The sequence below is a fragment of the Chelmon rostratus genome, chromosome 19 (genome assembly GCF_017976325.1).
Source record: "Chelmon rostratus isolate fCheRos1 chromosome 19, fCheRos1.pri, whole genome shotgun sequence".
NCBI lineage: Eukaryota > Metazoa > Chordata > Actinopteri > Chaetodontiformes > Chaetodontidae > Chelmon > Chelmon rostratus.
Window position 1 is genome coordinate 19,819,846 of NC_055676.1, and position 26,352 is coordinate 19,846,197.

General features: G+C 43.6%; 1 protein-coding gene across 2 annotated transcripts in view; it reads left to right on the forward strand.

The window, feature by feature from the left end:
• LOC121623225 (electrogenic sodium bicarbonate cotransporter 1-like) overlaps positions 1–25,992 on the forward strand; it is a 30,368-nt gene extending 4,376 nt beyond the window's left edge. The window contains exons 2-26 of one of the 2 annotated variants that reach the window (XM_041960438.1): positions 292–365; positions 1,306–1,482; positions 6,255–6,387; positions 8,276–8,436; positions 8,520–8,699; positions 9,478–9,554; positions 10,434–10,591; positions 10,738–10,825; positions 12,384–12,538; positions 13,232–13,348; positions 13,799–13,973; positions 15,354–15,487; positions 16,398–16,660; positions 17,133–17,185; positions 17,295–17,480; positions 18,490–18,603; positions 19,272–19,433; positions 19,865–20,043; positions 20,631–20,703; positions 21,430–21,498; positions 22,417–22,590; positions 22,686–22,850; positions 22,999–23,092; positions 23,391–23,468; positions 23,576–25,992. In XM_041960438.1, coding sequence (XP_041816372.1) covers positions 292–365; positions 1,306–1,482; positions 6,255–6,387; positions 8,276–8,436; positions 8,520–8,699; positions 9,478–9,554; positions 10,434–10,591; positions 10,738–10,825; positions 12,384–12,538; positions 13,232–13,348; positions 13,799–13,973; positions 15,354–15,487; positions 16,398–16,660; positions 17,133–17,185; positions 17,295–17,480; positions 18,490–18,603; positions 19,272–19,433; positions 19,865–20,043; positions 20,631–20,703; positions 21,430–21,498; positions 22,417–22,590; positions 22,686–22,850; positions 22,999–23,092; positions 23,391–23,434 — 3,205 coding nt within the window. In that variant the 3' untranslated portion in view covers positions 23,435–23,468; positions 23,576–25,992. The remainder of the gene's footprint in view (positions 1–291; positions 366–1,305; positions 1,483–6,254; positions 6,388–8,275; positions 8,437–8,519; positions 8,700–9,477; positions 9,555–10,433; positions 10,592–10,737; positions 10,826–12,383; positions 12,539–13,231; positions 13,349–13,798; positions 13,974–15,353; positions 15,488–16,397; positions 16,661–17,132; positions 17,186–17,294; positions 17,481–18,489; positions 18,604–19,271; positions 19,434–19,864; positions 20,044–20,630; positions 20,704–21,429; positions 21,499–22,416; positions 22,591–22,685; positions 22,851–22,998; positions 23,093–23,390; positions 23,469–23,575) is intronic. The other variant, XM_041960437.1, reaches the window with a different exon arrangement.
• Positions 25,993–26,352: the final 360 nt, after the last annotated feature.

A 26,352-nucleotide genomic window follows, 5' to 3' on the forward strand; every position in this document is an offset into this window, starting at 1 on the left:
GAGTCATTATGAGGATTGTGTTTCATGGTGACCTGAATTTGACTCTATCGGCCTTTTAAAAAGTCAGATTTGAATCAAAACGCTGCCTCGGTTATTAGCCTGAGAGTCAAAAATGTCACGAAAGTTTTTAATTTTTCATTTGAGGAATTGTCATTTAATTGTTTCAGTATGTTTTAAGAGTTTGTGTCTTTTACAAGCTGTGGATGAAAGTGAAAGATTTTAGCTGCAAGAACGTCCCTGCTGCCCTCTGTGGTGATCCACATTTCATCCTTTTCCTCTTTTGCCTCGCAGAGTGGAGGACGAAGCGGTTTTGGACAGAGGAGCGTCCTTTGTCAAGCATGTCTGCGATGAAGAGGAAGTGGAAGGTAAGACGGCACATTATCTAGCTGATGGACACGTGATGAGCTTTAACTTGTCCCTTCATCTCCCCTGCCAAAAACTGTAGTTTCTTCTGTAGCGGCAGCGTGAATCCTTTCCACTTGAGCTTGACATTTCTGCACAGGAAGATGTTTCTTCAAGTGTTCTTATCCTGTCCAGCGTGGCCTGTCGGCTTGAGCCACAAAAGAATTTATATGGAGACGCCCACATGCGTTTACTGAGATGTTCACATGTTTCACAAACCAACATTTAAGGGTGCACACAAAGAGAAGCACGTCAGAGATTCTGGCTTTGTGTCGAGCATGTTTTTGGGAACACAGTAGTAGCTGCACGATCCGCTGCCTTCCCTGCGTGGGAATGTGGTGGAAGTGCTTTGTTTAGTGAGCACCTCAGGTGTTCTTTGGTTTCTGTAAGGAAGCACGACTGACCGCTGAAGTGTGAAAGATATCATTTAAAACCCACAAGGCATGTTTATGGGATGCATGGTTGAATGGGGAAAAATACACAGTTGGTTCAGTTTGGTCAGCTAAGCCCGGTCTTTGCAGGGTTTTTTACTCTCCCGCCCTCTGTCTCTCTAATTACTTCCTGGAGACATTAAGTCATCATTTCCTGTATGAGCTGCTCTGCAGGAAGTAGTTGGCATTTATTTAATTTTGCAGTTTGACTGATTGACGACAGGCTCTATCTCTTCCTGGGTAATAAGACAAAAAACAACAATAGTTTCAACATCTACACAAGTAAAAAATAAATAAATAAAAAAATAACAAACATTGCGTCAAAGCAGCCTTGTGATGAGCAAACACCAGATCAACCAGTCCCCGTTGCTCTTGTCCCTCGAGCGTTGATGCCAGCGTTCAGGATTAATGTGATTTCCTTTTGTGAGTGTAATCTGACCTGCATTCCCTGTATTGTGCTGCGCCGTGACAGGTCACCACACTGTGTACATCGGCGTGCATGTTCCCAAGAGCTACCACCGGAGGAGACGCCACCGACGCAAGTCGAGCCACAAGGAGAAGCGGGAACGAGCCGAGCACAGCGCGGAAGGATACAAGTCAGACGGGGAGAACGCTGATGAGTCCACCGCAAATGTCCTCAAACCTCTCAGTGAGTGAATTCAGTGAAAGCATCCAGTGCGCAGCACACAGTTCATGGTTGTAGCACTGTTGAGATGTTTGTTAAATCTGTTGCATGAAGTCCAGCAACAGATCACAGCCTGCAGGATGTCAGTGGTTCTGTCGTTAAGGAGGTAGTCATTCAAATGGGGGAGGGAGGGAGGGAGGGAGGGCTGGGTGGGGTGGCAGCCAAGAAAACAAAAAAAAAAAACCACCAGGCCGCAAAGCTACACTCAACAGAATTAATAGACCGAGAGGATGGGAACATGTTGAATACTAATCTGAAAATCACACTGGATAGGCTTTAAGTGTGTAAAGTCAATACAAGAGGGGTATTATCTGTCACCTCGATGATTAACACAGGACTTTGTGGGATTTGTGGGGAAGGATTCTCAGAAGCCTAAAAAACAAGTAGATGCACTGAAAGGAGTAACAAAGCATGTGAGGCAGCACAAACCGCAAAATATCAAGATGTTTCACAAGCCGGAGGAGGACGTTGTTGCAGCGAGTGGGTCTGATACAACTTCAGTACTGAGAGGAGCAGCGAGAGAACAAGTAAGCATTGAACATGCGGAATAATCCGTCAAACTGAGAGCACCAAATCAGATGCAAAATGCACATTAAGATTATTGTCAGTCTGAGTCGTCTTCCTGCTGGAGGGAAGCGCACCAGATGTCTTCCCTATATATATAGAAGCTTAGGAAAGTGGCATAGTAGACCCATTAATCCCGAGATCATTTTCTAGAACGGGATGAACAATGATTTCAGTCTTTACATCAGTCAGTTTTAACCCAAAAGTCTCCTGAATGTACGACCATGATTTCATAAGAGTTTGGATGCTTTTTAAAACAGAAGTAAAACAGAATGTGATAATTTGCGAATCCTTTTTAATCTAAACTCAAATGAAAACAATACAAAGACAATATATTTAATGTTTGACCTCAACAGCTTCATTAATTTTTGTAAATATCTGCTTATTCTGAATTTGATGCATCAACACGTTTCAAACAATTTGGGACAGGAGCAACAAAAGACTGGGAAAGTTGTGGAGCGCTCCAAAAAACCCATTTGGATCATTCCACAGGTAAACAGGCTGATTGGTAACAGGTGATAGTATCATGGTTGGGTATGAAAGGAGCTTCCTGTAAAGGCTCAGTCGATCACAAGCAAGGATGGAGGGAGGTGTATAAGGGATGTTGCTACATGAGCTCAGGAACACTGAGCAACAAACTGTTGTCAGTAAACACAGTCAGTTTGGAAATGATTGTTTTTAATTGACGTTTTACAGGATCCCAACCTTTTTGGAATCAGGGTTGTACAATAAAATACTTTTTTTAATGTTAACATGGTAACACAGGTGAAAAAGCGTCACAACAAAGAGCCTTTAGAGTCAACATCATGATTTGGCATAAGTATACAGTAAATTAGCCATATAATTGTATGTGGATTCCCATGTTGTGTCTCCAAGCTCTGTACCACCACACAAGCCTCTTGGGTGGGTTTTTTTTTTTTTTTTTTTTTTTTGGGAAAAAGCACCTAAACATTACAATCTGGTTAAAAGCTATTTGCGAGACATACAATTATCACAATACTGTAATTCACCTTTAAAATAGCACATCCTGGAAACTGCCACAATGGAAGAGTGTTTACACTCTGCTTTACTGCCGGTGGAGGTAACCATTAAGGTCTCAAAATGGGCTGGAGATGGGAAAAGACAGAAGAAAATGCAGGGATTTGCCTTCCAGCTCATCAGGGCATGTGTGGACAATGACAGCAGCGCCACATACCTGAATGTAAAGTAATGCGAATCAAGAATTATGAGATATCGTTGAACTGGCAATTACAGACATATCTGAAATCATGTTCAAGCTCAAATAACAATGGAATCTCATATGTAGTGAAGCCTGTAGTGAAATATGATGAAAGGAAAAAAAATCATGAGACAGGTTCACAGGAAAGGGATGCGTGTATCAAAAGTTGCAAAACAAACTCCTACACACTGTCGCACTTGCAATTATACATTCATTTGCAACTTGTTCATCATTTCACCTGATGACGGTCACAGCACAGGAATCCAAAAGTTAGACAGTGTGCAGGAGTTTGCTTACAAAAAGAGGTAAAGTGATAGCATGCATGAAGCACTTTCTGTGGACAAACAGCAGAGAAATCTGAAGGTGGGAGCAGAGTTTCGAGCAACACCCATAGACCCATAGATAAGGTAAGCTGCCAGAGTAGCACATACATCAGCAAACTGTAAGGCATGCTCAAATAGGTTTGAATGCAAAGCAGGGACAAGGTCCAGCCGAGGAACCTCCAGAGAAAGGAGCTCTTAGTTTGGAAGAAAAGCTTCATCGCTGGACTGGTCTATGATTTGTGCTGACAGCGACTAATGGCTAGGTTCCCCTCCCTTTTGCTCCTATAGCGTTTCAGAATATGAAATTAGCCAGTACCTGACAACAGGCCGATGGACTTCGCTGCATAAATGACTGTGTAATTTCTTGGCTGCAGTATTTATGGGAGAAAACAAGCACAAATCAAACCATGAGAAGAACTAGATCTTCTAAATTGATTGGGGAATTTTGCTCTCACAGATTAGACACAGGAGGACTCTGACACTGTGTGGTAAGGATCCGGGGGGGAGTATCAGGCATCAGGAGCGTCATGAGGAATTTACATCTGTCATCTGACAGATGATTTTTATATATATATGCAGCAGCTGTTGCAGCTGCTTGTTCGCTCAGCGTTTATTCAGGACCTACGTTACACACAGGTCTGTTTTTTAAGAGAGAAGAGAAGGTCCACGCAGATGGCTCAGTGAAGCAGTTCTGTAAAGTCTAGCATAGGAAATGAATAAAACAGAGTATAGGTGACAGTGACATAAAAAAATGAAGCACGATGGGGTCAACAAAGCCGAAAATGTCCCCTCTTTCATCCCGCCGTGATTGTGCCGGCGTCCCGTCAAGCTGCCGGTTCCCAGACTCCTTGCAGCAGACAAACACTCGATTAATCCTCTCACGCTGCTCGCTCCTCTGACGCCGTAATCCTCCTTTGTTACACCTCATGCTCAGGTGTAAACCAGTCTGTGTGCTTAGTCATCTGAAGGTGCCACAGTATGATAAGAGTTTTGCTCATGTTAATCTCTCTAGACGTCGCAGGCTCTACTTGATTGCTTTGTGAGTCAGTTTGGTGGGGGGGTGGGGGGGGGCACAAGTGGAACCAAAGTAAACACAGATGCAGGTTTTTAAGATGAACTTTGGTTCACTTTAAATGCCCCCTCTTGACACACACACGCACACACAGACTTCTTTCTCATCCTGCTGTATCTCTGCAGAAGATCTGAACTCTAAACAGTCTTGCATGGTTGAATGAGAGGGCAGAGCCAACTGTATGATGAGGCCACAGCTGCTGTTCGGATAAACATTTTTCTCCTGTTGAGCAGTAAACCACTTCACTGACCCCCTGCAAAGACTTTCATATTAGATTTTTGCCTTCTATTTGGAAAGGGGGCACACTGCCTCTTGCTAACTTACCTTTACCCTCCTGCTGTCCACTTTAACTCTTCTGCTAGCACCACTAGCTAGCTGTGAAGTGCATTATGATATTAGGATTGGCATGTGTGCATCCAAAAGTTCCCTGAAAGCAGCATGCACGGAAATGTTGAGGGCGTGCGCTACAGCGGCACTTGAATGCGATGTGTGGGTGACGTTCGGGCTGACATGTGCCAGACGACGAAAGCCCCAATTCAAAACACTCGCTGCTCGACCGTGCACACAGAGCCCTCCACTTGTTGAATTTTCCGCTGTTTTGCCCTCCATCTAAATCCCCGTAATCCTGTTGATTCTGGCAAACCCTGTGGAGCTGTCCACTTAAAAGTTGTGTGTAACCACAACAAAGGCCTGGTTTTCATTGATAACACCAGTTGTGAGACTCAAGAGGTGAGTGGTGTTGTGTACACCATGCGGCGTGAATACGTGCCGCAGCAAAAGTCTGCTAGTCAGCCAGCAAAAGGACAACAGAAAGGCCCCGTGGTCATGAGGACGGCGGAAAGACCTCCTGTCTTTCTGTTTCGGGCCGTTGGTGGATGACGCTGGCGTGTGTGTGTGGTGCCGCACAACAACGCTGATGTACGAGACTGGGGAAACACCAAGCGTTCCGTATCCTGAAGCTGTTTCCAAGACATTGATCCTGACCTTCATGTAGCTTAACATTAGATTTTCTCGCCACAGTCGTAGAGTACTATTTTAAAAACAACCACGCTAAATTAAGCTTGGCAGCGCTGTGTCAGGATTAAAAGGTTAGTGGCACTGTTACGTTGTAGTGGAATCCTGACGGACGCGGTATATTGAGAGAAAGCTGCATAAATAGCCTCTTGTGACTTAACCTCCACTTCGTCTCATCGCTTCACAGTTGCACAACTTTCCTAGAAGTGTTCTTCCAGTGCATATCCCATTAATATACAGCATATAAAACACTGGGATTCAACTTTATCAGGATTAGAGTACAGAGATTTTGTCACACTTTTCTGAGAAGGAAGTAAAAGTGAAATATTAAGGAAAGTTCTCGCCATGCGGGTGTGCTGTCAAAGTTTTTCCTTCTAGTTCAAATACCAGTCATTTATTCATTTCTTTTTCCTGCTTTCATGGGTTCAAGTAGGTCAAGGTGTCTGTCACGCTGCATAGAGAGGCTGTTTTTACCCTCCCTGTGTCAAACAAAGTCAGGCAGGGTTGATTTGTCGGTTCCTAACTTGCCTCTTTCTCCCCGCAGTTTCTCCAGCCGAGAGGATCAGGTTTATCCTGGGCGAGGAGGACGATGGCCCGCCGCCTCCTCAGCTCTTCACCGAGCTGGACGAGCTACTGGCTGTGGACGGGCAGGAGATGGAGTGGAAGGAGACTGCCAGGTGAGCTGCAGAGCTGAATGTTTTATTTATTTAATTTCTTTCTTCTTCTTTTTTTTTTTTTTTTTTGCCATGGGCAGTGTAGTCAAAAAATTTCCTGTTTCACAATCCCGGTCCAGTCAGCGGAACACAATCCCTGATGAATAAGAGCGTTTTGTATGTGTAGGGAAATAGGCCGTACTCAAGTGAACTCCCAGTCTGCTGCTTATCTGAGATCTGTAGTACCTGTGCTGTGGGACCAGGAAAAGGCAGAAACTCCCACATGGTCAGAACAAGACTTAATGTTCCAGACGGTTCGCTCTGGAGCACATGAAATGTGGATATCATTGTTCAGTGTCCAACGTGGCTTTTCCATACTGTAGCTCTGTAAAGTCCACAGGCGTTATGTTTGTCCTAATCTTGTCTTATCAAAGAGTTTTAGTATTGCAGTGGAAACAGTCGGATGTTCTGTCTGTGAAAGGCTCATCTGGGTCTGAGGGATGCAGTTATGCGATACAGTGATCCCCACAGGTTAGCAAGTAGGGCAAAGGCGCAGTCATGCAATATTTTGGCAAGAGAAAGGGAGGAAAATTGAATATGAAAGCATTTTAACTGCATCATTTTAGCTTCTGTTCTCTGATGGATAAATGCAGCATGATTTCCCTGCCTGCCCGGCATGTCCGTTGATTTCACACGTCAAAGTCTGCACAGGTCCGGGGCAGTGTTGCTGCATACGTGAATAAAAGTTGGAAAAAGTGTCTCCTGAGGGGAGCTGCAGGAACATAACCTGCCTCAAGTGATGTCACTCAAGTCTGCATCTGTTGCTGCTGAAGACTACAACTTTTAAATTGAAGTATGAGGTTAGAAGTTGGCAGACCTGCAGCCCACTCTGCATCTCTGTTTGAGACTCGCAGCTCGAGGCTACGCTAGCTGCTACTAGCATAACACACTCAGTGACTGGGTTGCATTGTGGGTAATGTAGGCTATGCTGCATAGAGCTGCTTCTATTTTTTTTTTTTTTTTTAACAGTTGATCATGACTGGCAGTTTTATAGGCGTGCAAGAAAAACTACAGAAGCAAGTATTGTGTAAAGTTGTGGCTTTTTTTTCCCCCCGCTTGGAGTAACATGGACACACATCATAAGCAATTTACAGCCTCGTGATGAACATTTCTTTTTTTATCACCAGTGCTTTATATTCTTTGTCCTGTCCTGGGAAAGGGAAGCATGGGTTGTATGAAAGGGATGATAAATGAACTCCTTGAGGTCCACACTGTCCCCATGGTCAGGCTCCTCTCCCAGTAAGACGGCCGGTCTCAGGCGTGTGGACAACAGCCAGGGGGTTACTCTATCCCCGGAGGAAACCCCATCCTCAGGCCTCAGGAGAATGCCTCTTTGTAGTGGTGACATGTGAGGTATTATTAAAAAGAATCCGTGTCCCGAGTTTTACCTTCAGGGCTAAGCTCATCCGTGGTCGCAGCACAAGTCATGTCTCTCATGTTGAGCCATGTGTTTTCTCAGAGCCACGTAAGACCATCCCAGCATTTAGTGATTTATTTTTAATTTCTACGCTGTCCTGCGTCCCCTATTCTTGTCTTGTGAACTGTGGCCAATTCAAAACACTGCGGGCTTGTTTTGTAAAGAAAAGCGAACCCGTCTTGTCTCCTTTTATTTGTAGCCTGTATTTGTTCTTAAACATCTAAAGCCGCTGTTGTTTGTTTTTAGTCATATTTTGCAGTTACCTTTACTTTCAGGAACCTGGAGGAAAAATGAAGGAAAAAAGATTTCACACATTCGGGCTTCTGGGCATTTTCAGACACACAAAGCTTGTTGGCAAAGTCCAGCACCGCGGTACGAGTCCAGTGCTGTGGACACGTCTCAACGCTCTCCCTCCTCCTGTGTCTTTTTGTCCAGATGGATCAAGTTTGAGGAGAAGGTGGAGAAGGGTGGCGAGCGCTGGAGCAAGCCTCATGTGGCCACGCTGTCCTTACACAGCTTGATGGAACTCAAAACGTGCATCGAGAAAGGCACCATCATGCTGGACCTGGAGGCCTCCACGCTGCCGCAGGTTGTCGGTAAGCAGACCAGGATATCAGCGCACTCTTCTTGCAGCTTTTTGAAGAGCGTGTGGGTGATTGAGTGTCTCCCTCTCTGGCAGAGATGATCACCGACAGCCAGATCGAGGCTGGGCAGTTGAAGGCGGACCTGAAGGAGAAGGTCATGTACACGCTGCTACGGAAGCATCGCCACCAGACCAAGAAGTCCAACTTGCGCTCCCTGGCCGACATTGGAAAGAGTGTTTCCAGTGCAAGTAGGCTGTTTTCCAACCAAGAGAATGGTAATTATTCCTTTTAGCTCCCCTTTTATTCTTCTGATTACTGATCTGAAATCCTTACACTAACCTCTAGCTTTGTTCTTTCACTAATACAACCTCCCACTTCTTTTCCTCCTTGTCTTTTATCTCCTTTTCCTGCTCGACCTCTCTCTTTTTCCTTCTCTTTGGGTCTCTACCGTCTCTGGCCTCCGGCATCTGGGACGTTTATAGCACGCAACCCCCTCGAGCACCCTGTGCCTTGTTTAACCCCACAAGACTCAGAGGAACCATGCGAGGTCATGAGGAGCTCCAGCATGGGATACCTCTGTAAGTGAGGTCACAGCTACTGAAAGCAGCATGGAGTGCGATCCCATGTCAAACGGCAGAGCTCAGCTTCAGTCCACAGCTATTAAAAAGCTGGATGTGTGTTCGGTGCTACAAGCTGAAGCAGAAAAGTTAGAAAAGAAATATTTGTTTGGCAACAGAAAGCTAAAATGTCCCCATGTCTCCCACAACTCTAACTGATGTGCCAGTAGTGTGCTTCTGCTGACGCCTATCTTCAGCCGACCTAACGCATATCCCAGCTCTCCCCTCTCGAGCGTCTGAATGAATGACCATCTGGCGTTAGTCCTAAAGCTTAAGCCTTGCCACATTTAGCTAGCTCCCGAGTTTTCTGGCCCTCTTCGTGTACTTTCCCGGTGCCTTTCCTTTCTGGGACTCGTCTTCCCACGCCGGCCAAAAATGTCTCATACGAGCAGCCTTGCCTGCGCTTTGCGATCCTGACTGTCTTACCTCTCCGCAGGTAGCCCAACCACCGCCCACCGAAACCTCACCTCCAACAGCCTGAGCGACTTCTCGGACAAACCGGAGAAGGATCAGGTAATGTGGTTTTGTCTCTCTGCACGATCGCAGAGATGATATGCAATTATGTAACCTAATAGAGGACACTAAAATCTCCATTCACAAAGCAGCACTATGCAGGGTCATGTGTTGGGCTGTGTGTGTGCATGAGCTTGTGAGCCTCACATACTGATGGATAAGACCCCTGCCCCCCCCCCCCCCCCCCCCCCCTTCTCTCTACTCTGTGCAACAAAAGCTCACTGTTTCCCGTCTTTGTTGAGTTTCTGTCATCTACACATGCAGTTTCTCTCCCTGTCCACACACATGATCAAGTGGCCAGATGTAAGTCAGCCATGTGCTGTACAGATACTCGGCACTTAGATAACAGATCGCACAAGCAGTTAAACTGTGACAAGTGGAATTACACTGCAGCAGCAGTTAATGAAAATGTAGATTGGTGAAAATGCTCTGGCCTTTGACATAACACCAGTACCTTTTTAGTTAATCATTTCCCTGCAAGTGAGCAATTTTTTTTTTTTCTTTCATCCCAGCCTGCGTGTGTGTGTTCTTGTGTTAAATCCAAAATAAGCATGCTGTAATTTGCATGTTAGTTTAAGTGCAAGGCTGTAGATGCAATTTCATATGCTGCAGTAAAATGTGTTTATTAGGTGGCATAAAGTCAAGCTGCTCTTCAGCACATAATTATAGGAGAGGGCGGGTTCTGCTTGTTCTTATGTGCTTATAGAGACAGCAAGAACGCCACGTCAGGCATATTTTCACACTTTTGAATCACCACTTTTAGTCAAAATGCCACATCTATCACTGATCATGCTGCATGTGACGGAGGAAGGGAGTAAGAGTCTGTCTGTGCACGCTGTCCAGCCTGACGTTTCCATTGACTTCTCTCTGCCCGAACAGCTGAAGAATAAGTTCATGAAAAAACTGCCCCGGGATGCAGAGGCGTCAAACGTGTTGGTCGGAGAGGTAGACTTCCTGGAAACTCCCTTTGTGGCGTTTGTCCGCCTGCAGCAGGCCGTCATGCTGGGGGCTCTGACCGAGGTCCCAGTGCCCACAAGGTAAAGCACACAGCAGCTGCACCATTAGCTGAAAAATGACCAGCTTTTAGGCTGACGTGGCAGATCTGACAGCTGTTGTGACACTGAAACAGATTCCAGCTTTGTAAAATGTCCCCTGACATCTAATTTTCTTTGTTGTTTCTTAGATTTCTCTTTGTCCTGCTGGGACCCAAAGGAAAAGCAAAGTCCTATCATGAAATTGGAAGAGCCATTGCCACCCTGATGTCAGATGAGGTACTTTATGACTCTGCTAATTTGATATTTGTAGGTTGCTTCCTCTATTTTTACCATTCGCTGTGCAGATTTGTCCGGCTCGTGAGGTTGCTGTGCTTGTATCGAGGGACTATTTTACACTCGGATGTTTCTAAAATTTCTGTTTTATGCTTAATAAGCTTAGTTTAATTTGTTTTATTTTGAACTGTAAATTAAATTACTAATGCAGAACACTAAGTGAATCCTCACTGCTCCAGCACAATAGATCTCATCCTCTTTAAACTCTAATTGGACTAATTAATCCCTGATGGGTTGTGAACCTAAGATAAAGGCATTGGGAGATCTCCGGACAGTGACGTACCCTCTTAAGGTTTTGGAAATTGCTAGCCTACAAATAAAGGATACCATTCTTATCCTCTCTCCCTGTGACGAAGAGTGAAGGGATCCCCAGTTCAACCTGAGGGGAACATAAATGTTGATGCTAAATGCTATTACTATCCATGCAATAGTGTTTAAGACATTTAACTTAAAACTGTGAATGTCAACCTCGTGGGGGTGCTAAGTGAAAAGTCAGAGGATCATCAAAGTCTTTAGGATTCATCCTCTGGGGACCATGAATGTCTGCACAAAGCGACACGTCAATCCATGCAATAGCTGTTGAAATATTTCACTCACAGCTAAGAGGTGACACAATAATCAATGCAGCTCTTTTTTCCTCATTTATTTACAAGGTCCGTTTGCGCTGATTAACTGCACCTCCTGCAGCACTTGTCCTCTAGCCAAATCCCCCCGCTCTCTGGATATTGCAGTATTAATCATCACAGCAGTTTGCCCGGCCAGTCTCGTTGGCAGAGGCCAACTTATAGCTTAATTGTTAAGCTGTGTGTTGAAGACAAATTTGGTTTGGAGTCAGCAGAATAAATGCAGTGCAGAAAGGCAAACAGTCATTTTCTTTCATTTCCTTTTTTTTTTTTTTAACATCTTCGTATATTTTCAGCTGTGTCTGCTTTGTGTCTCCGGTGTTTTTCTTCACTTCTCCTGATTTATACATCTCCATGTTGTCAGGAATGTTAACAGACATTATTAACCCAGAGGGAAAATTCCCACAGGCCTCAGCTCAGTGTCCTGGTATACGTTGTATGTCAACACGGCAGGATAGGAAGTGTTTGTTCCAGGATTTCCTCAGGTTAAACTTTGGCCCTCAGCTCTCCAGTGACGACCGTGTCCCAGGTTCATCAGATGTTTGTTTTGTTTTGTTTTTTTGCTCCGCGTTGCCCAGTAGTACTCTACCTGCTCGTCCCTGAGGTGCACACAATGACTCACTATTTGTGCACAAACAGTTTGGGAAATTCTTGGTTTTCAGTGTTGTAGTGGTGAGGTTGACCGTCATGATTTGCATGTCAATGATAGCTACACTGTGTCCCAGTAAACAGAAGCGAGTGGGATGTGTTCTGCAGTGAGCCATTGTAGTTGCACATTTTGTGGTTTTTCTCTAAAGCCTTGAATAAATGATTTAAAGACATGTTGCAGTATAGATTGGCTGATTACTAACAGGCTGGTCACGTTTGTTTGACGGCAGGTATTCCATGATATTGCCTACAAAGCGAAGGACAGGCAGGACCTGCTGGCTGGTATAGAGGAGTTCCTGGATGAGGTCATAGTCCTGCCTCCCGGAGAGTGGGACCCCGACATCAGGATAGAGCCACCCAAGTCTCTGCCATCCTCAGATAAGAGGTCTGCTCTAATCCACACGATCTAATCCAAATGAATGAAGTCACTGTCCATAAATCTACTACAAATCCGTCTACTGTGTAACATGAATGTATATTTGACACCATAAAAAATAAATCCCTACATCGCCTCATTCTCTTTTTCTTAAAGCGACAGTGTGTAACTTTTGCTGAACAGCTGCTACAAAGTACAATTATAGGATGCTAAATGCTGAAATGCTAAGCTATTGTAACAGCAGTGCAAGGAGAGAAAAGTCAGAAAGTCAGAACAGAATCAGTAATGGCCATTTTCAGCAATATTTGGATAAAGTTGCAAGCATTAGCTAACATTAGCCACCATAAGCTACTGGTCATACCAGACCAAGTAAGGCTGTAGCAGCAAAACCCTCTTAGTGTATAGAACTGAGCAAGGCTGCATTTTAATTCTTATAAATTAAACTTTTCCGTCATAAGAAAAAAATTGTGTTATTTCTTATGATTTCTTGGCTGCTCTTTTTTCTAAGTAGACAAATGGTTTCTCGTGTTCAGTTTTCATCTGCATATAGGTTTAATGGCCCATGTGTGACATACATTTTCATAAATTACAAGTGTTTGTTGTTAAAGGTTTTATAAAAAGACATATGACCCGACAGAGTCAGCAAGCTTCAATTTATTGACAGCTTGTGCAATGTGACTGTACTTGTCTTCTGTTTTAAAGGAAGAACATGTACGCCGGATTAGAGGCGCCTCAGATGAATGGCGACACTCCCCATGATGCAGGACATGGCGGGGGAGGAGGACACCAGGTTGGAGAGGAGCTTCAGCGCACTAGAAAGTAATTAAGAGTTCACTTTCTTAAATTACTGCAGATTAAAAGTGTAAAAGTGCTTGTCTAAATATACAATGTTATCTTTAAAAAAATGGCTATATAGATCATTGTCATGATCTTCACACCATAAGGTGGCATCGGGGCCCTTATGAGGGCTTAGCAGTGTGATTGCAATCATGCTGCTGTGTGATGGTTGTCAGTGAAGATACGCATCGTAAAGTTAAAATCATAGCTCGAGAAAATATTTAGGTGTTAGCCTCGTAAGTCTTCCATGACTGAAGAACAATGAAAACACTTCACAGTTAAATAACCTTTTGTTTTCCTTCATTCAGAGCAAGTTTTCTTTGTGAGAAAAATATTTCTAATCTCTTTTCCCACCTACTGCTCATCACGTGTCGGCTCGTATTCCCACGAAACGATGTGGCAGCTGCTAACGTGAGCGCTTCTGTCCTCCAGGTTTTGCGGAGGTCTTATACTGGACATCAAGCGGAAGCTGCCTTTTTTTGCCAGCGACTTCTATGATGCACTACACATCCAGTCTCTGTCGACGATCTTGTTCATCTATCTGGGCACAGTCACCAATGCGATCACATTCGGAGGCTTACTCGGCGATGCTACAGAAAACATGCAGGTGACAAACCCTGTAGTTGTCCTTGTTACTGGATGTATCTCAGTAACAGCTTTTTATTTCACTCAAATTGTCAAAGAGTGCAGGAGGTGGGGTTCTATACTACATTTCCCACAATACAACATAATGGATCATGTCTTTCAAACCTCACACCTCTAAATTGTTACACAGGTTTTCTGTTACAGAATCTCAAGTCCAGATAACCCTGATGAAATCATTATGGCTACTTTCTCAAACTCTAAAAAGCTCCCTCCAGAGCCACAGAAGACATTATATAACTATTCTCAACAAGTGAACTGACCTTCATGTGTAAAAGTGCCCCTTTTACCGTCATAAATGCACAGTTCACACAGCACTTCCCCTTTGAGACAAGATGGGGGATGCACTGAGTCAAACTAAAGCCGCTTCCAGCATGTTGTTTCATCACTTCCGCATAGATTTTAATGCTAAACAAGCCTGTTTTTTATTGCAGGGGGGTGATTATGTGAAAGTAACTAGATTAAATAGTGGTGGTGCATTGCCACTAGCACATGTCCATGCATGGCGGTAATGTTTGACGGCACTGGCTTGAATCTGTTTTAAGAACCGTCGTAGCTCTCTGTTAAGTCACAGACTAATGAACAGCAAAAAGAGTTCAGGCAGCTGATAAGCCATGCTAATTTGGAGCTCAAAGGCTCATACTGCATCCATCTGTTGTACCTGCTGTTGAGCTGCCTGCATATGGAAGAGTTACACAGTTTGTGGTATAATAGCACACACTGCTGCATCCATCCTGGTTCCCCTGGCAGCTGAGTGTGTGAGGTTGTCCCGCCACTCCAGGACTTTGCTCTGGCCTCTCTCCGGGCAAAGAGCTGCATCCGAGCAGACCTGCAGAGCACCAGCCTCGGGGGATTTGCCCAGGCTGTAAATAACCACAGATCCAGATTACTCAGCCACTGTAGCCTCGTCATGGCTGCATTTCCAATTACCCCCACCACCACCACCCCCAGCACTCCTCAATCCCTCTACTCTGAGCACAGCAGAGGGAATCCCTGCCCTCACCTGCCCTTTGTCAGCACAGGTCTCAGAAATACGACCTAGTTGTCAATTACTCATCTGTCTACTGTATCAGTGCAGCAGACGGGACAACTGACATGAGTGGAAATTAAACAGGCCTGTCCTGAAGGGCCGGCGTTGCAGCTATGTGATGTATACAGGGAAAACAAAACTTCCAGCTGAGTAAGCAGAATTACTGCAGAAAAACTCAATCTCAATAATAACCAAAGAATGTGCCTTAACACGAAGTCACGCTCAGCGCGTGAATGCGCAGCCTCTTCTCCTCTGTGCATTTTCCAGGCCAAACGTGCTGCACGAGCTGTGTGTGAAGTCTGTTTGTGTTTGCAGGGAGTGTTGGAAAGTTTCGTGGGGACGGCGCTGACAGGAGCAGTGTTCTGCCTGCTGGCCGGTCAGCCGCTGACTATTCTCAGCAGCACGGGCCCGGTGCTCGTCTTCGAAAGACTCCTCTTCACCTTCAGCAGGTGAGCGCTTAGTGACGAAACTCCGTCAGTAGTGTCAGCAAGGGTGAAGTTCAAAAGAAGAAGCCTGGGAAGTATTTACGAGTAGTCGGCTATCCCCAAAGGACAGATGTTTGTGTGTTTGCAAAGATCTTATCCTTGCTATGAATAGAATAAAAATAAAAGCAAAAGGAATGCAAAGAGATGATTTACAGTAGGCTGACAACTTTGCTTTAAACTGAGTTTACAGTATTTTAACAGTGTCTCTCTGGACGTTTTTGTGCTTATTATAAATCCTTGCAGGTGCAGTTTCCAGCTGCATGTTAATTTATTTCTGTTTGAACTTCCTGTCCGGACTGATGCAGAGACAAACCTCCTGTGATAGCACTATGTTTATCTGCTAATACATATACAGTCCACCTGTTTGGCCTCCGGGTGAAACAACCTTTATTAAACAACCTTTAATACCTGACAGGTATTAAAGGTTGTTAAACGCCGCCTCCGTCCACTGTACTCTCTTCCTCTCCCGGAGAGCGTCTTCTAGCATTACCAACCACCACGCTGATTGTGTTCCATGATTAATAATTCACACTCATTTAATTTTACACTGTGAGCGAAGAATGTTGTGGTGTCTGTGTCCTCCAAATGTTTCCATGCCTCAAGTCAGGGGTTGCTGAGTCAGTGGCAGCTGCCAGCCTGTCTACAGCTGCTGGTTATGTATATTTTCCATATAGAGAAAAGCCTGCTGACAACTCTGGTTTCAAGTGTTTCACAGCTTCAGAGTCACTAATACTACACCAATATTTAAAAACCTTTAAAAACATTCAGATTGGGTTTTCTTGGAGGCATTATAATTAATATAATAAATAAAAAATGGAGGCTAAGGAATACACTTGTACTAAATGACCCATCCCCCTGTGTGCCTCCTCCTCAGAGACAACGGCTTCGACTACCTTGAGTTCCGGTTGTGGATCGGCCTGTGGTCGGGCATATTCTGTCTGGTGCTGGTCGCCACAGACGCCAGCTTCCTGGTGCAGTACTTCACGCGCTTCACCGAGGAAGGCTTCTCCGCGCTCATCAGCTTCATCTTCATCTACGACGCTTTCAAAAAGATGATAAAGCTGGGCCACCACAACCCCATTAACTCTGCTTACGACCCCAACCTCGTCACTCAGTACGACTGCCACTGCATGCCGCGTACGTAGTCCTCACTTGTTGCTGCAGCAGATTAAGAGAAATTGCTGGAATGGCCACATAAAGAGAGATTACAAATGTGCTTTCCTTGTATGCACGGACATAGACGCTGTCTGATACCACCACTCAGAAATATTGAACCACCCTTTTACCTAAAAACTCCTTGTTGTTGATTATTTCAGTGCCATCAAATTCCCGTATCAGCAGCGATACCAGACAGTGAAAGCTAAATGGTTGATTTGGTTTTGTCCCGTTTCAAAGAACAGTTTACAGTGCAGATAACGAACGACAGTAGTATGTGTCGGCCTGGAGATACCACTGTTTACTTTCTCAACAGCCCTATCAGTTTCTGTGTTGCGAGTGACTTGGCAGGATTGTTCAGGAGAGAGACGCTGACACAGATCTAAAGTGGCGAGTGTGATACTGCTAGTAATTCACATTTTGGTGATTAGATGTCATTGTTTCTCTTCACTAGGCAACTCCTCAGAACTCCTCAATATCTCCGCCTGGACAAACAGTACTGATCTGGTATGTAGTGTCCTTCTGTTTGTGGCATTTTGTAGCAGAGGTTTTTTTTCTTTGTTCCAAATGTTGTTGCTTGCTGATTGAAGGGGCCTCTTTGTCCTTGTCTCTGCAGCCAGCGAATGCCACCTGGGCGTCCCTGACCAGGGAGCAGTGTCAGAAGTACGGCGGGCAGCTGGTCGGGGAGACCTGTGGCTACGTGCCTGACATCACCCTGATGTCCTTCATCCTGTTCTTTGGGACATACACCTGCTCCATGGCTCTGAAGCAGTTCAAGACAAGCCGCTTCTTCCCCACCACAGTGAGTTACGGCACACATCACTTCTGGCTATCACACAATGAACATGCAAAGACTGCCGCAGGCTTAAGCTCAGATCCATAAATTACTGCCGCTTCATTCACATTTTAGTCAAAGCAGTAACAGCACCAAAATAAATGAAGATCGACAAAGCGTTGATTTTTGAACAGCTGGAGAATAAGGAGTGTAGAGCCATGCTAGTGGTGTGAGGCTTTGAGCTAAATGTTAACATCAGCATGCTGACATACTCACAATGATAATCAAGTTAAACAAGTGTAATGTTCGACATCATAGTCTCGTGTTTTAGCATGCTTTAGTTTGCTAATAATCACAAAACACCGCTGAGGCTGATGGTGTCCAAGTTTTTCAGGTGTACGGTCATAAACAAAAGTATTGGACAGTGATCATTTTGACCTGGTGATGGCGCTAAATGCAAAGTATAGGACTCACATGAACATGAATGCTCCAAATTTCATGTCAGTCCATCCAATAGTTGTAGAGCTATTTCAATGAAAGTCACTGCAGTGAATTTCGCGCTGGCGCTAAATAAAAAGTCAGAAGATCACTAAAGTCTTTAGGATTCATCCACAGCTGGTAAAAATTTCATGGCAATTCATCCAATAGATGCTGAGATGTTTCAGTCTGAACGTGGTCCCTGAACCCAGCATTTGAACTTTGATGTTGTAACATTACACCAAATTGTACCGTTTGCATAATATTGATTTGAGTAGCTGTTTATCAGCCTTTGGTCTGGTTAAAAACCTGCTAACAATTATTAGTCGCCTAGTGGTGAACAACTGTTACATTCTAGAAATGACAGTTTTAATTGCACACACTGGACTTGCAGTAGTAAAAGCCACAGTGAGGTAATATCTGCCAATGTTTGTCTATCTACAAAAATGCAGTTGAACAGGATGCAAGTCTTTGTTGGACACACATAGAGAAATGTCACTGGAGCCTGTACACAAAGGAAAAGACACTCAAAGCTGCTGTAAACGTTTCCTCCTCCCAGGTGAGGAAGCTCATCAGTGACTTTGCGATCATCTTGACCATCCTTCTCTTCTGCGGCGTGGACGCCTTCGTCAGTGTGAACACTCCCAAGCTCATAGTGCCAAGTGAATTCAAGGTACGTGCGCCACGTGGACCAAGTGCCCGAGAGAGAAAAGTGATGTTCATTCACAAACTATTAGTCGCCATTTCACTGTGTGTTTGAGATCATTGCACCGAAGTGACCAGCCAGGTGCAGTTTCCTCTGATTTCACTGATAATGATCCATGTTTCTGCCAGAAAGCCGAAATTCTTTACAATCCCAGTATAAAGCTTTCTTTGTGGGTTCGTGAAGTTAGCAGTACATATCACCTGAAACTGAAGAACAGCCAGTCAAAGCTCAAATGTCCCTTAGCTGGCATTAAGACCCCCCCCCCTTCACCCCTTGACACAGAGGAAGGGAATGATGGGGTAGAGGAACGGGTACCTGCATCGAATAACAACGTGATTATAGGTGATGTGAGAACACAGAGGATCTTTTAGTCGCGAGGACAGAGCTAGCTTTGTTTGACCGCAGAGTCCTAAATCACAGATTTCTGAAGCGCAGCAATGCAGCAGTAATTTCAGACTCTGTTCAGTGTTAAGACTTTCTGAAAGCGTGGAGCAACCGCTTGGAATTTTTTCCTGCTCTGTTTGAGATGTTATCCATGTCAGAGAGATCTGGACTGTGTCCACGCAGAAAGAAGATGATGCGCTCGTCACGTCCAGGCCACTTTAACAGCCTTGTACTTCTTTCTTTTTGTCTAGCCCACGAGTCCCAAGAGGGGCTGGTTTATTCCTCCTTTCGGAGGGAACCCCTGGTGGGTGTACCTGGCGGCCGCACTCCCCGCTCTGCTGGTCACCATTCTGATTTTCATGGACCAGCAGATCACTGCTGTGATTGTCAACAGGAAAGAGCACAAGCTAAAGGTTGGTGCACCGTCTCAAGGTTTTATCCTTTTTAAAAATTCTAAATGCAGTGAGTGAATAAAGGATAAAACTAATGGAAATGAAGGGCTGTAGCCAGGATTTGGAAATGACTGTCCACCCAAAAACACATATAGCTGCAAATTCTCCCTGCACAATTGTCTAAATAATTTTTTTTAAATAGAGAATTTCTTAATGTTAATCCATCTTTGCGACCTAGAATATTCAAATGTAATAATTTAAGTTGTATTATATTTGTTTATAGTGTAGAATGTAAATGGGTACTAATTAAGAACACTAACACTGTGGCCCTGCTTGCTGTGAGTTTACATTTGTGTGCGCAACCACAACATCATTTTGATGTCTGGAGAAATCCACTTGATGCGTTCTTTATGTGTATACTGTGGTTCACTGTGAGCTTTGTGTCCTCTCAGAAAGGGGCAGGCTATCACCTGGATCTGTTCTGGGTGGCCATCCTGATGATTATCTGCTCTTTCATGGGCCTGCCGTGGTATGTGGCTGCCACCGTCATCTCCATCGCCCACATTGACTCTCTGAAAATGGAGACCCAGACGTCAGCCCCCGGGGAGCAGCCCAAATTCCTGGGCGTGAGGTGAGCAACCGCAGTGCCATTTAAGAATTAAATAGTTTCTTTCATGATGGTCCACAGCAAAAGTTTCGACTCCTGTCTCTCTCTTCCCAGAGCGTTGTCGGCTTTTGACAGCAACAGGTGGTTAATTACATTTATTTTAGATTCCCAGGTGTGTTTATGTTTGGTGTAATTAAATCTCTTGGCTAAAAGGTAGAGTAACAGAACTTTTCGGACCGTGGGCAGGGCTGCACGAATCATTTGAAAATATGTGCAGGTAACAAGCCTCGCTTCCTCCTGCTATACTCCCAATGGTTAACCATAAATGGCCAATGCAGAGCCCTTTTAGTTTTGTTTTTTACGTATACTTGCACAGCAATTGAACTTTACAGAGAATGGCTTCACTGAAAACATCATTAACAAGGAAACAAGTTTGTGGAAGATGTGGTAGATGAAACATGTTCCCCAAGCCTTAAGGTGAAATTCTCACCTTTTTAAATGCTCCTGTTTGAGCATGCACAGCTATTAAAAATGGATCCCTGAGACTGGGAAACAAGTCTATTGCCTTTCATGTTTGTGATCAGTGTTTTTCATCTTTTCCACCAATCCAGGGAGCAAAGAGTCACCGGCATCTTTGTGTTCCTCCTGACAGGACTCTCTGTCTTCATGGCCCCTATCCTCAAGGTAGTGCTCAAACCTCTTAATTCTTCCATGGAAATATGGATAACTGTCCGGCCCTTTTAGGACAAACTCCTGTCACCCCTCTTAAATTTAGAATAATTTCAAATCTTTTATTCATCCGATTAGGAACTCCCATATCTGAAGCAATGCGATGTGAAATAAGCATGTTCATCAGGGCTTAAGCTCCGATTGCCGCTGAGTGCCTTCTCCAGTTTCCATTCCCACATTAAGCTGCCAAACCAAAGATGTGAAGTCACTGAGAGGAGATTGTTAGAGCTGGCACTCCCCCATGTGGACATAGCGAATACTGCGCCTCTGGTTGTGTGAATACACTTTCCACTCCAGACTGGCTTGTCATCCAGTATTCTGTAGTGAGTCTGGGAAAGATGCAAAATGTTCAGTGTAAATTGTGTCTTATTGCTCTTTCACATGCCTTTGCATCTTTCTGACATAATTAGTACTTGCTTATTTTGCAAATTTGCTGCACTAGCTTGCCAGATTGTAGTGGATTTTCTTCCAAGTTCCATACTGAGCAAGTAGTTGCCAAATCTGCACCGATGTCAGCCAAGTGACACTGATGTGCCGGCTAAAAACGTTCTTAGAAAAGCTGCTTGTGGGCTATTTTTAAACCGAGCGATGATGCTAAAAATAAAGGCTCTAATGTCTCAACAATACAACCATTCACATATCATGGTAATGACTCTTTACATTGTGCTCTGTGTCCTTCAGTTCATTCCCATGCCTGTGCTCTACGGCGTGTTCCTCTACATGGGGGTGGCGTCACTCAATGGTGTCCAGGTGAGTTTGACCTGTTCAGTGCCTGCTAACCAGTGCTGGGAAGTTATGTGATGGATTACCATCACATTTTAATTATTTACTTACTTAATTACATTACAGATTTAATTACATTAGTAATTACTCAACAGCATAAATAAGAACATTACTCTCTACTGTTGTTTCATTAATGAGCAGTTAGCCAAGCAGCTAGCCTTCAGGTAGGAGGTATTTACTGACCATCAACAGATAATGTTAGCTTATTCCCAGTGATAGCAGCATTTCTGTTCACACAGTCCAGCTCTGCCCAAATGAAAAACTGAACAAAAACAACCTGAATGTAGGTTTACCAAACAAATGCAAGCAAAGCTGCCAGTGGCTAGCTAGCAGCTAAGACACAACATGTAAGCAAAGCAACTGGTGGCTAGCTAGCAGCTAAGACATAACAAGAAAGCAAATCTACTGGTGGCTAGCTAACACGTAAGACACAAGATGTAAACAAAGTCACTGGTGGCTAGCTAGCAGCTAAGACACAAGGTGTAAACAAAGTCACTGGTGGCTAGCTAGCAGCTAAGACACAACATGTAAGCAAAGCTACTGGTGGCTAGCTAAAAGTTAAAAAGCCTCTCACCCACTCACAGCAACAACCATAAACTTCTAGTAATAAGCTAGTTAGAAGCTAAGACACATCATGGAAGCAAAGCTACAGCAAGCTAGCGAGCAGCTAAACCACAACATGAAAGCAATGCTATTGGCGGCTAGCTAGCAGCAAAACCACAACAAGAAAGCAAATCTGCTGGTGGCTAGCTAACACTTAAGACACAAGCTGTAAACAAAGTCACTGGTGGCTTGCTAAAAGTTAAAAAGCCTGTTGCCTCTGTAAACCTCTGTTTGCAATACAAATCCATTCTCTTGACCTCTTTGTGTGTTTGCTTCTGTCAGTTCATGGACCGCCTGCAGCTGCTCCTGATGCCAGCCAAGCACCAGCCGGACCTGATCTATCTGCGGCACGTACCCCAGAGACGCATCCACCTCTTCACCTTCATCCAGGGTCTGTGCTTGGCCCTCCTCTGGATCCTCAAATCTACCGTGGCTGCCATCATCTTCCCTGTCATGGTGAGAAACGGCTGCTATCACCGATGCAGCTAAGCACGAGCACACCGAGGTCCCTGTGGGCATGCAAGCTAATCAGACGATCTCTTTGCCCGCAGATCCTGGCATTGGTTGCAGTTCGCAAGGCGATGGACTACGTGTTCTCCCAGCATGACCTCAGCTACCTGGATGATGTCATCCCAGAGAAAGACAAGAAGAAGAAAGAGGATGAGAAGAAAAAGAAAAACAAGAAGAAGGGAAGCATAGACAGCGAAATCGAATTCGTAAGTATTCTTTAAAAGTGAATATTTCAACGTCCTGTGTGTGTAGATAAAGTACACCAAAATACACTGTTGTCATGTGATTGTCTACAGCGTCCTGTAGATCCTTAAAGTCCATAAGTGTTAATCTTCTCCCTCCGTCCCCCCACAGTCTGACTACCCCTACCATGAAAATATCCCCAGTATAAAAATCTCTATGGATATGATGGAGCAGGAGCCCATGTTGGGGGATAAATCTATGGATAGTGAGTACTAGCAAGGGTTTGCTTTGTCGTAGCTTTCAAGAGCTGCTCGAACTTTGCTTCCAAAGGCTTAATGCTCACACTTTCTCCTGTCACACAAGCCTTCTTGCATGCACTAACAAATGTAAAAAGATCAATATGCTTTTCTGACTATTCTTTAACACTGCTCCAACCTGCCAGTTTGAACCTTAAAAGCAGCTTTGCAACGCTCACCTTTTCTTTTCTTATCTTTTCTGCTGTTTCGCACCAGATGTTTGAAATGTTTTTTTTTTTTAAGAGGCTTTCTTTTCTTTTCCCGCAGGAGATCAATCCCAGACTTTCCTTAACACGCATTCGCCGTGCTGAGCACTACTTTGAGTCTCCCACGGTGGCCGAGTAAGTGAGTACCAGCTGGAATTCGCATCACATACGAAGTTATTCATACGGTATCACTCTGAATTCACACAACGCCATATTTATGTTGCTTTGTATCTCTTCCTTTTTCAGTCTTGACAGAGGTTCTTACACGAAAGGTTTGCCTCAGATCCGAATAGACGGGGACTCTGAGGAGAACGGTTTCTTCTGGAAGAAGGGCTCTGAAACAGATCTGTGAATGAATTTTTCCAAAGATACAGCACAACTAACAATCATGACCATCCTCTTTTGTACTATCGTACCGCTTCGTAATGGTGTTTTAATATTCCTCTTGTGCAGACGTAAATCAGAATGGCTGGAAGTATTTGTCTTAAAATTGAAGCAGTTTGGTGGTACTGAATATTAACGAGGGCCATGCTTGAGCCTTCATCTGCACGAGTTCTTGCAGAAAACAAAGGGCTACTCTAATCATCTGTATGAAGTTTTTAGGGGACATTAATATCTTGTGAATGTGTGAGCTGATCATGTATGATAAGCGTCCAGCTAAAGACGTGTTCTCATAAAGATGTCCAGGATCAACAGGTGTCTGAACTACAGGTGGCTTCACAGCTTCCACAACTGTTTTTCTTTCACCCTGTACATATCAGGATGAGTTCACAAGTTTTTACAGATTATTTCCAAATAACACCAAACATAACCAGACTCTTAATACTCTTCTTTCAATATTACTTATAGACATGAAGTCAGAACTACTAGAAGCTTAAGATTTAAAATGTAGCGGAGGTACTGCATTCGGAGGTGAATACACACAAGAAAACCTCCTTTACTTGTGAACAAAAGGGCTACAGAGGGTCATCTGTGCACAGCCATGAGCAAACATTCATTTTTGTATTTATGGGCATATTCATTATTTATCGAGCGTCCATCTAAGGCTGCACGGTCATAAAACACGTCCAGAAGATGAAGTGAGAATATCATGTTTGTCTCAGTATGACAGAAAAGAAATCATTGAACGCCTGACAGCCTGGAACTTCTCTTTTTTTGTGTACTAATCTTCCTTTTTGTTCCTTTTTTCTATATTTATTCTATTTAAACTCGCGGCAAAATGACTTGCTGTATGAATCTTAATTAAGACTTTACCATTTGACCCCCCGATTGGTGCAAATTGGAAGGTATTCTCCCTGTGGTCTGTCCCCACTCGGCTGTCTCTTTCCCTGTTTTAGGGAGACATAGATGTATTAAACCTGTTTGTAGCTCTACCTCTTATTTTTCTGTAGGTGCCAGGCATTCTATATTAAAATCATCTGTCGTGCAATTATTTGTGATCAAACACTGATTTTTTTTTTTTTTCAACTGGCACTGCATAGGATCTCTGAATCTTCACTTTCTTCCTTCATGATCTGTAACACTTATGATGTTTTTAGACATTAAGATATTTTTGTTTTTCTTGTTTGTCCATATGAGATAACTATGTATGATTTTTTTTGCAGTGTTTTTAAAGGGTAATTCCACCAAAATTATGTTTTTACGTTTTTTTAATACATTTCTTTGTCCCACCAACCAAAAATTTTAAAAATTGCTATTGCAAATAAAACCTCAGTAAAATGTAAATTTTTTGATGTTTCTTGTACTTAAGTTCAAAGGCAGTGATGGCCTGTCTGTTTTAACCCTCTATGAATGCAGTTTAATGTTCTCACACACTTGACTGTGAACTCAACCCCAAAAGCCTAATTGAGTTGATTTATTTCCTTTAAAATGTGATCGTATTTAAAAGCTTGTTAATGTGATAAATTTTCAACCTTTGAGTCAATTTTTGTTTTTTAAATTATGTATTTTTTTTTTAATGCAAACCAACAAACAATCACTGTGAGGCAATGCAACGTTGTGACTTCCAGTCCTGGAAGAACTACTGCTTTGTTGTATACAGGGTAAAAAGCATTTATTTTTAATTCACATTTTGCTTCAACTGTCTTTAGTGCATCAGTATCTAAATCCCATCTAGAAGCAGTTTGATGAGTAATGTCTTGAATTTCCTGTTTTATTCAAAATGACCTGATCATGCTTCTACTTCTGATTGAAGTATACACTGTAAGTTAAACTGCTTCGTCGATCATTGCATATCTGAGTGTATTTCATCTCAATCAGCTGAAATGTACATGTATTTCTTGAGGAACAAGGACTTTCACAATCAGTGCTGTTTGATTTGTAGCACAAAGAAGGGCTTTAATCAGTGTTTTCACAATCACGCCGACATGTGAAGCACAAGACTGTTGAAGTGATTTTGAACCAACAATCAAAAAAAAAACACATTGTCTTCCACTTTGTTCTGTATGTGTAACTTGACTTTTTGACTTTGAGGTTCTGATTCCACGATTCATGTAACGTTTTTCATATTTTAACTCTGAAACCAATTTTATACAAGCATCTCATGTACTCACTAACCACAGATTACTCAGAAGGAAGCACATGTAGGTGTTTTGTTTCTTTTTTTTAATGGAGCAGTGTTCTGAATGAGAGCAATAAAACAGTCCAAATGATTCTTAAAAACATGGTTATGTGTGTTTTTCATTATTATCATGAAGTTTTGACCATGCAGCCTCCAAATGTTCCCTACTGTGAGGGCTTGAAACAACATTGAGTGAAGTCTGATATGGACAGTAGATATGATCAGCAACACACACAAAGGGTTTACGTCTGAATATACATTTCATGCAAGCATGCACGTCAGTTAAGAGTGTTCCAGACTTCTGCCGGTGCCGCTACAGAAGGGTTATTGCAGCAAAATCTGGTTCGGCAGACACGTGCAGTGCACGTGTGTTTTAAGGGGGATGACTCGAGTTGAAGAGCTAAGCCGCGGGCAGCGTGATCACACGCTGCTGAAGTGCTCAGTCTCACAGCGAAGATAAGAA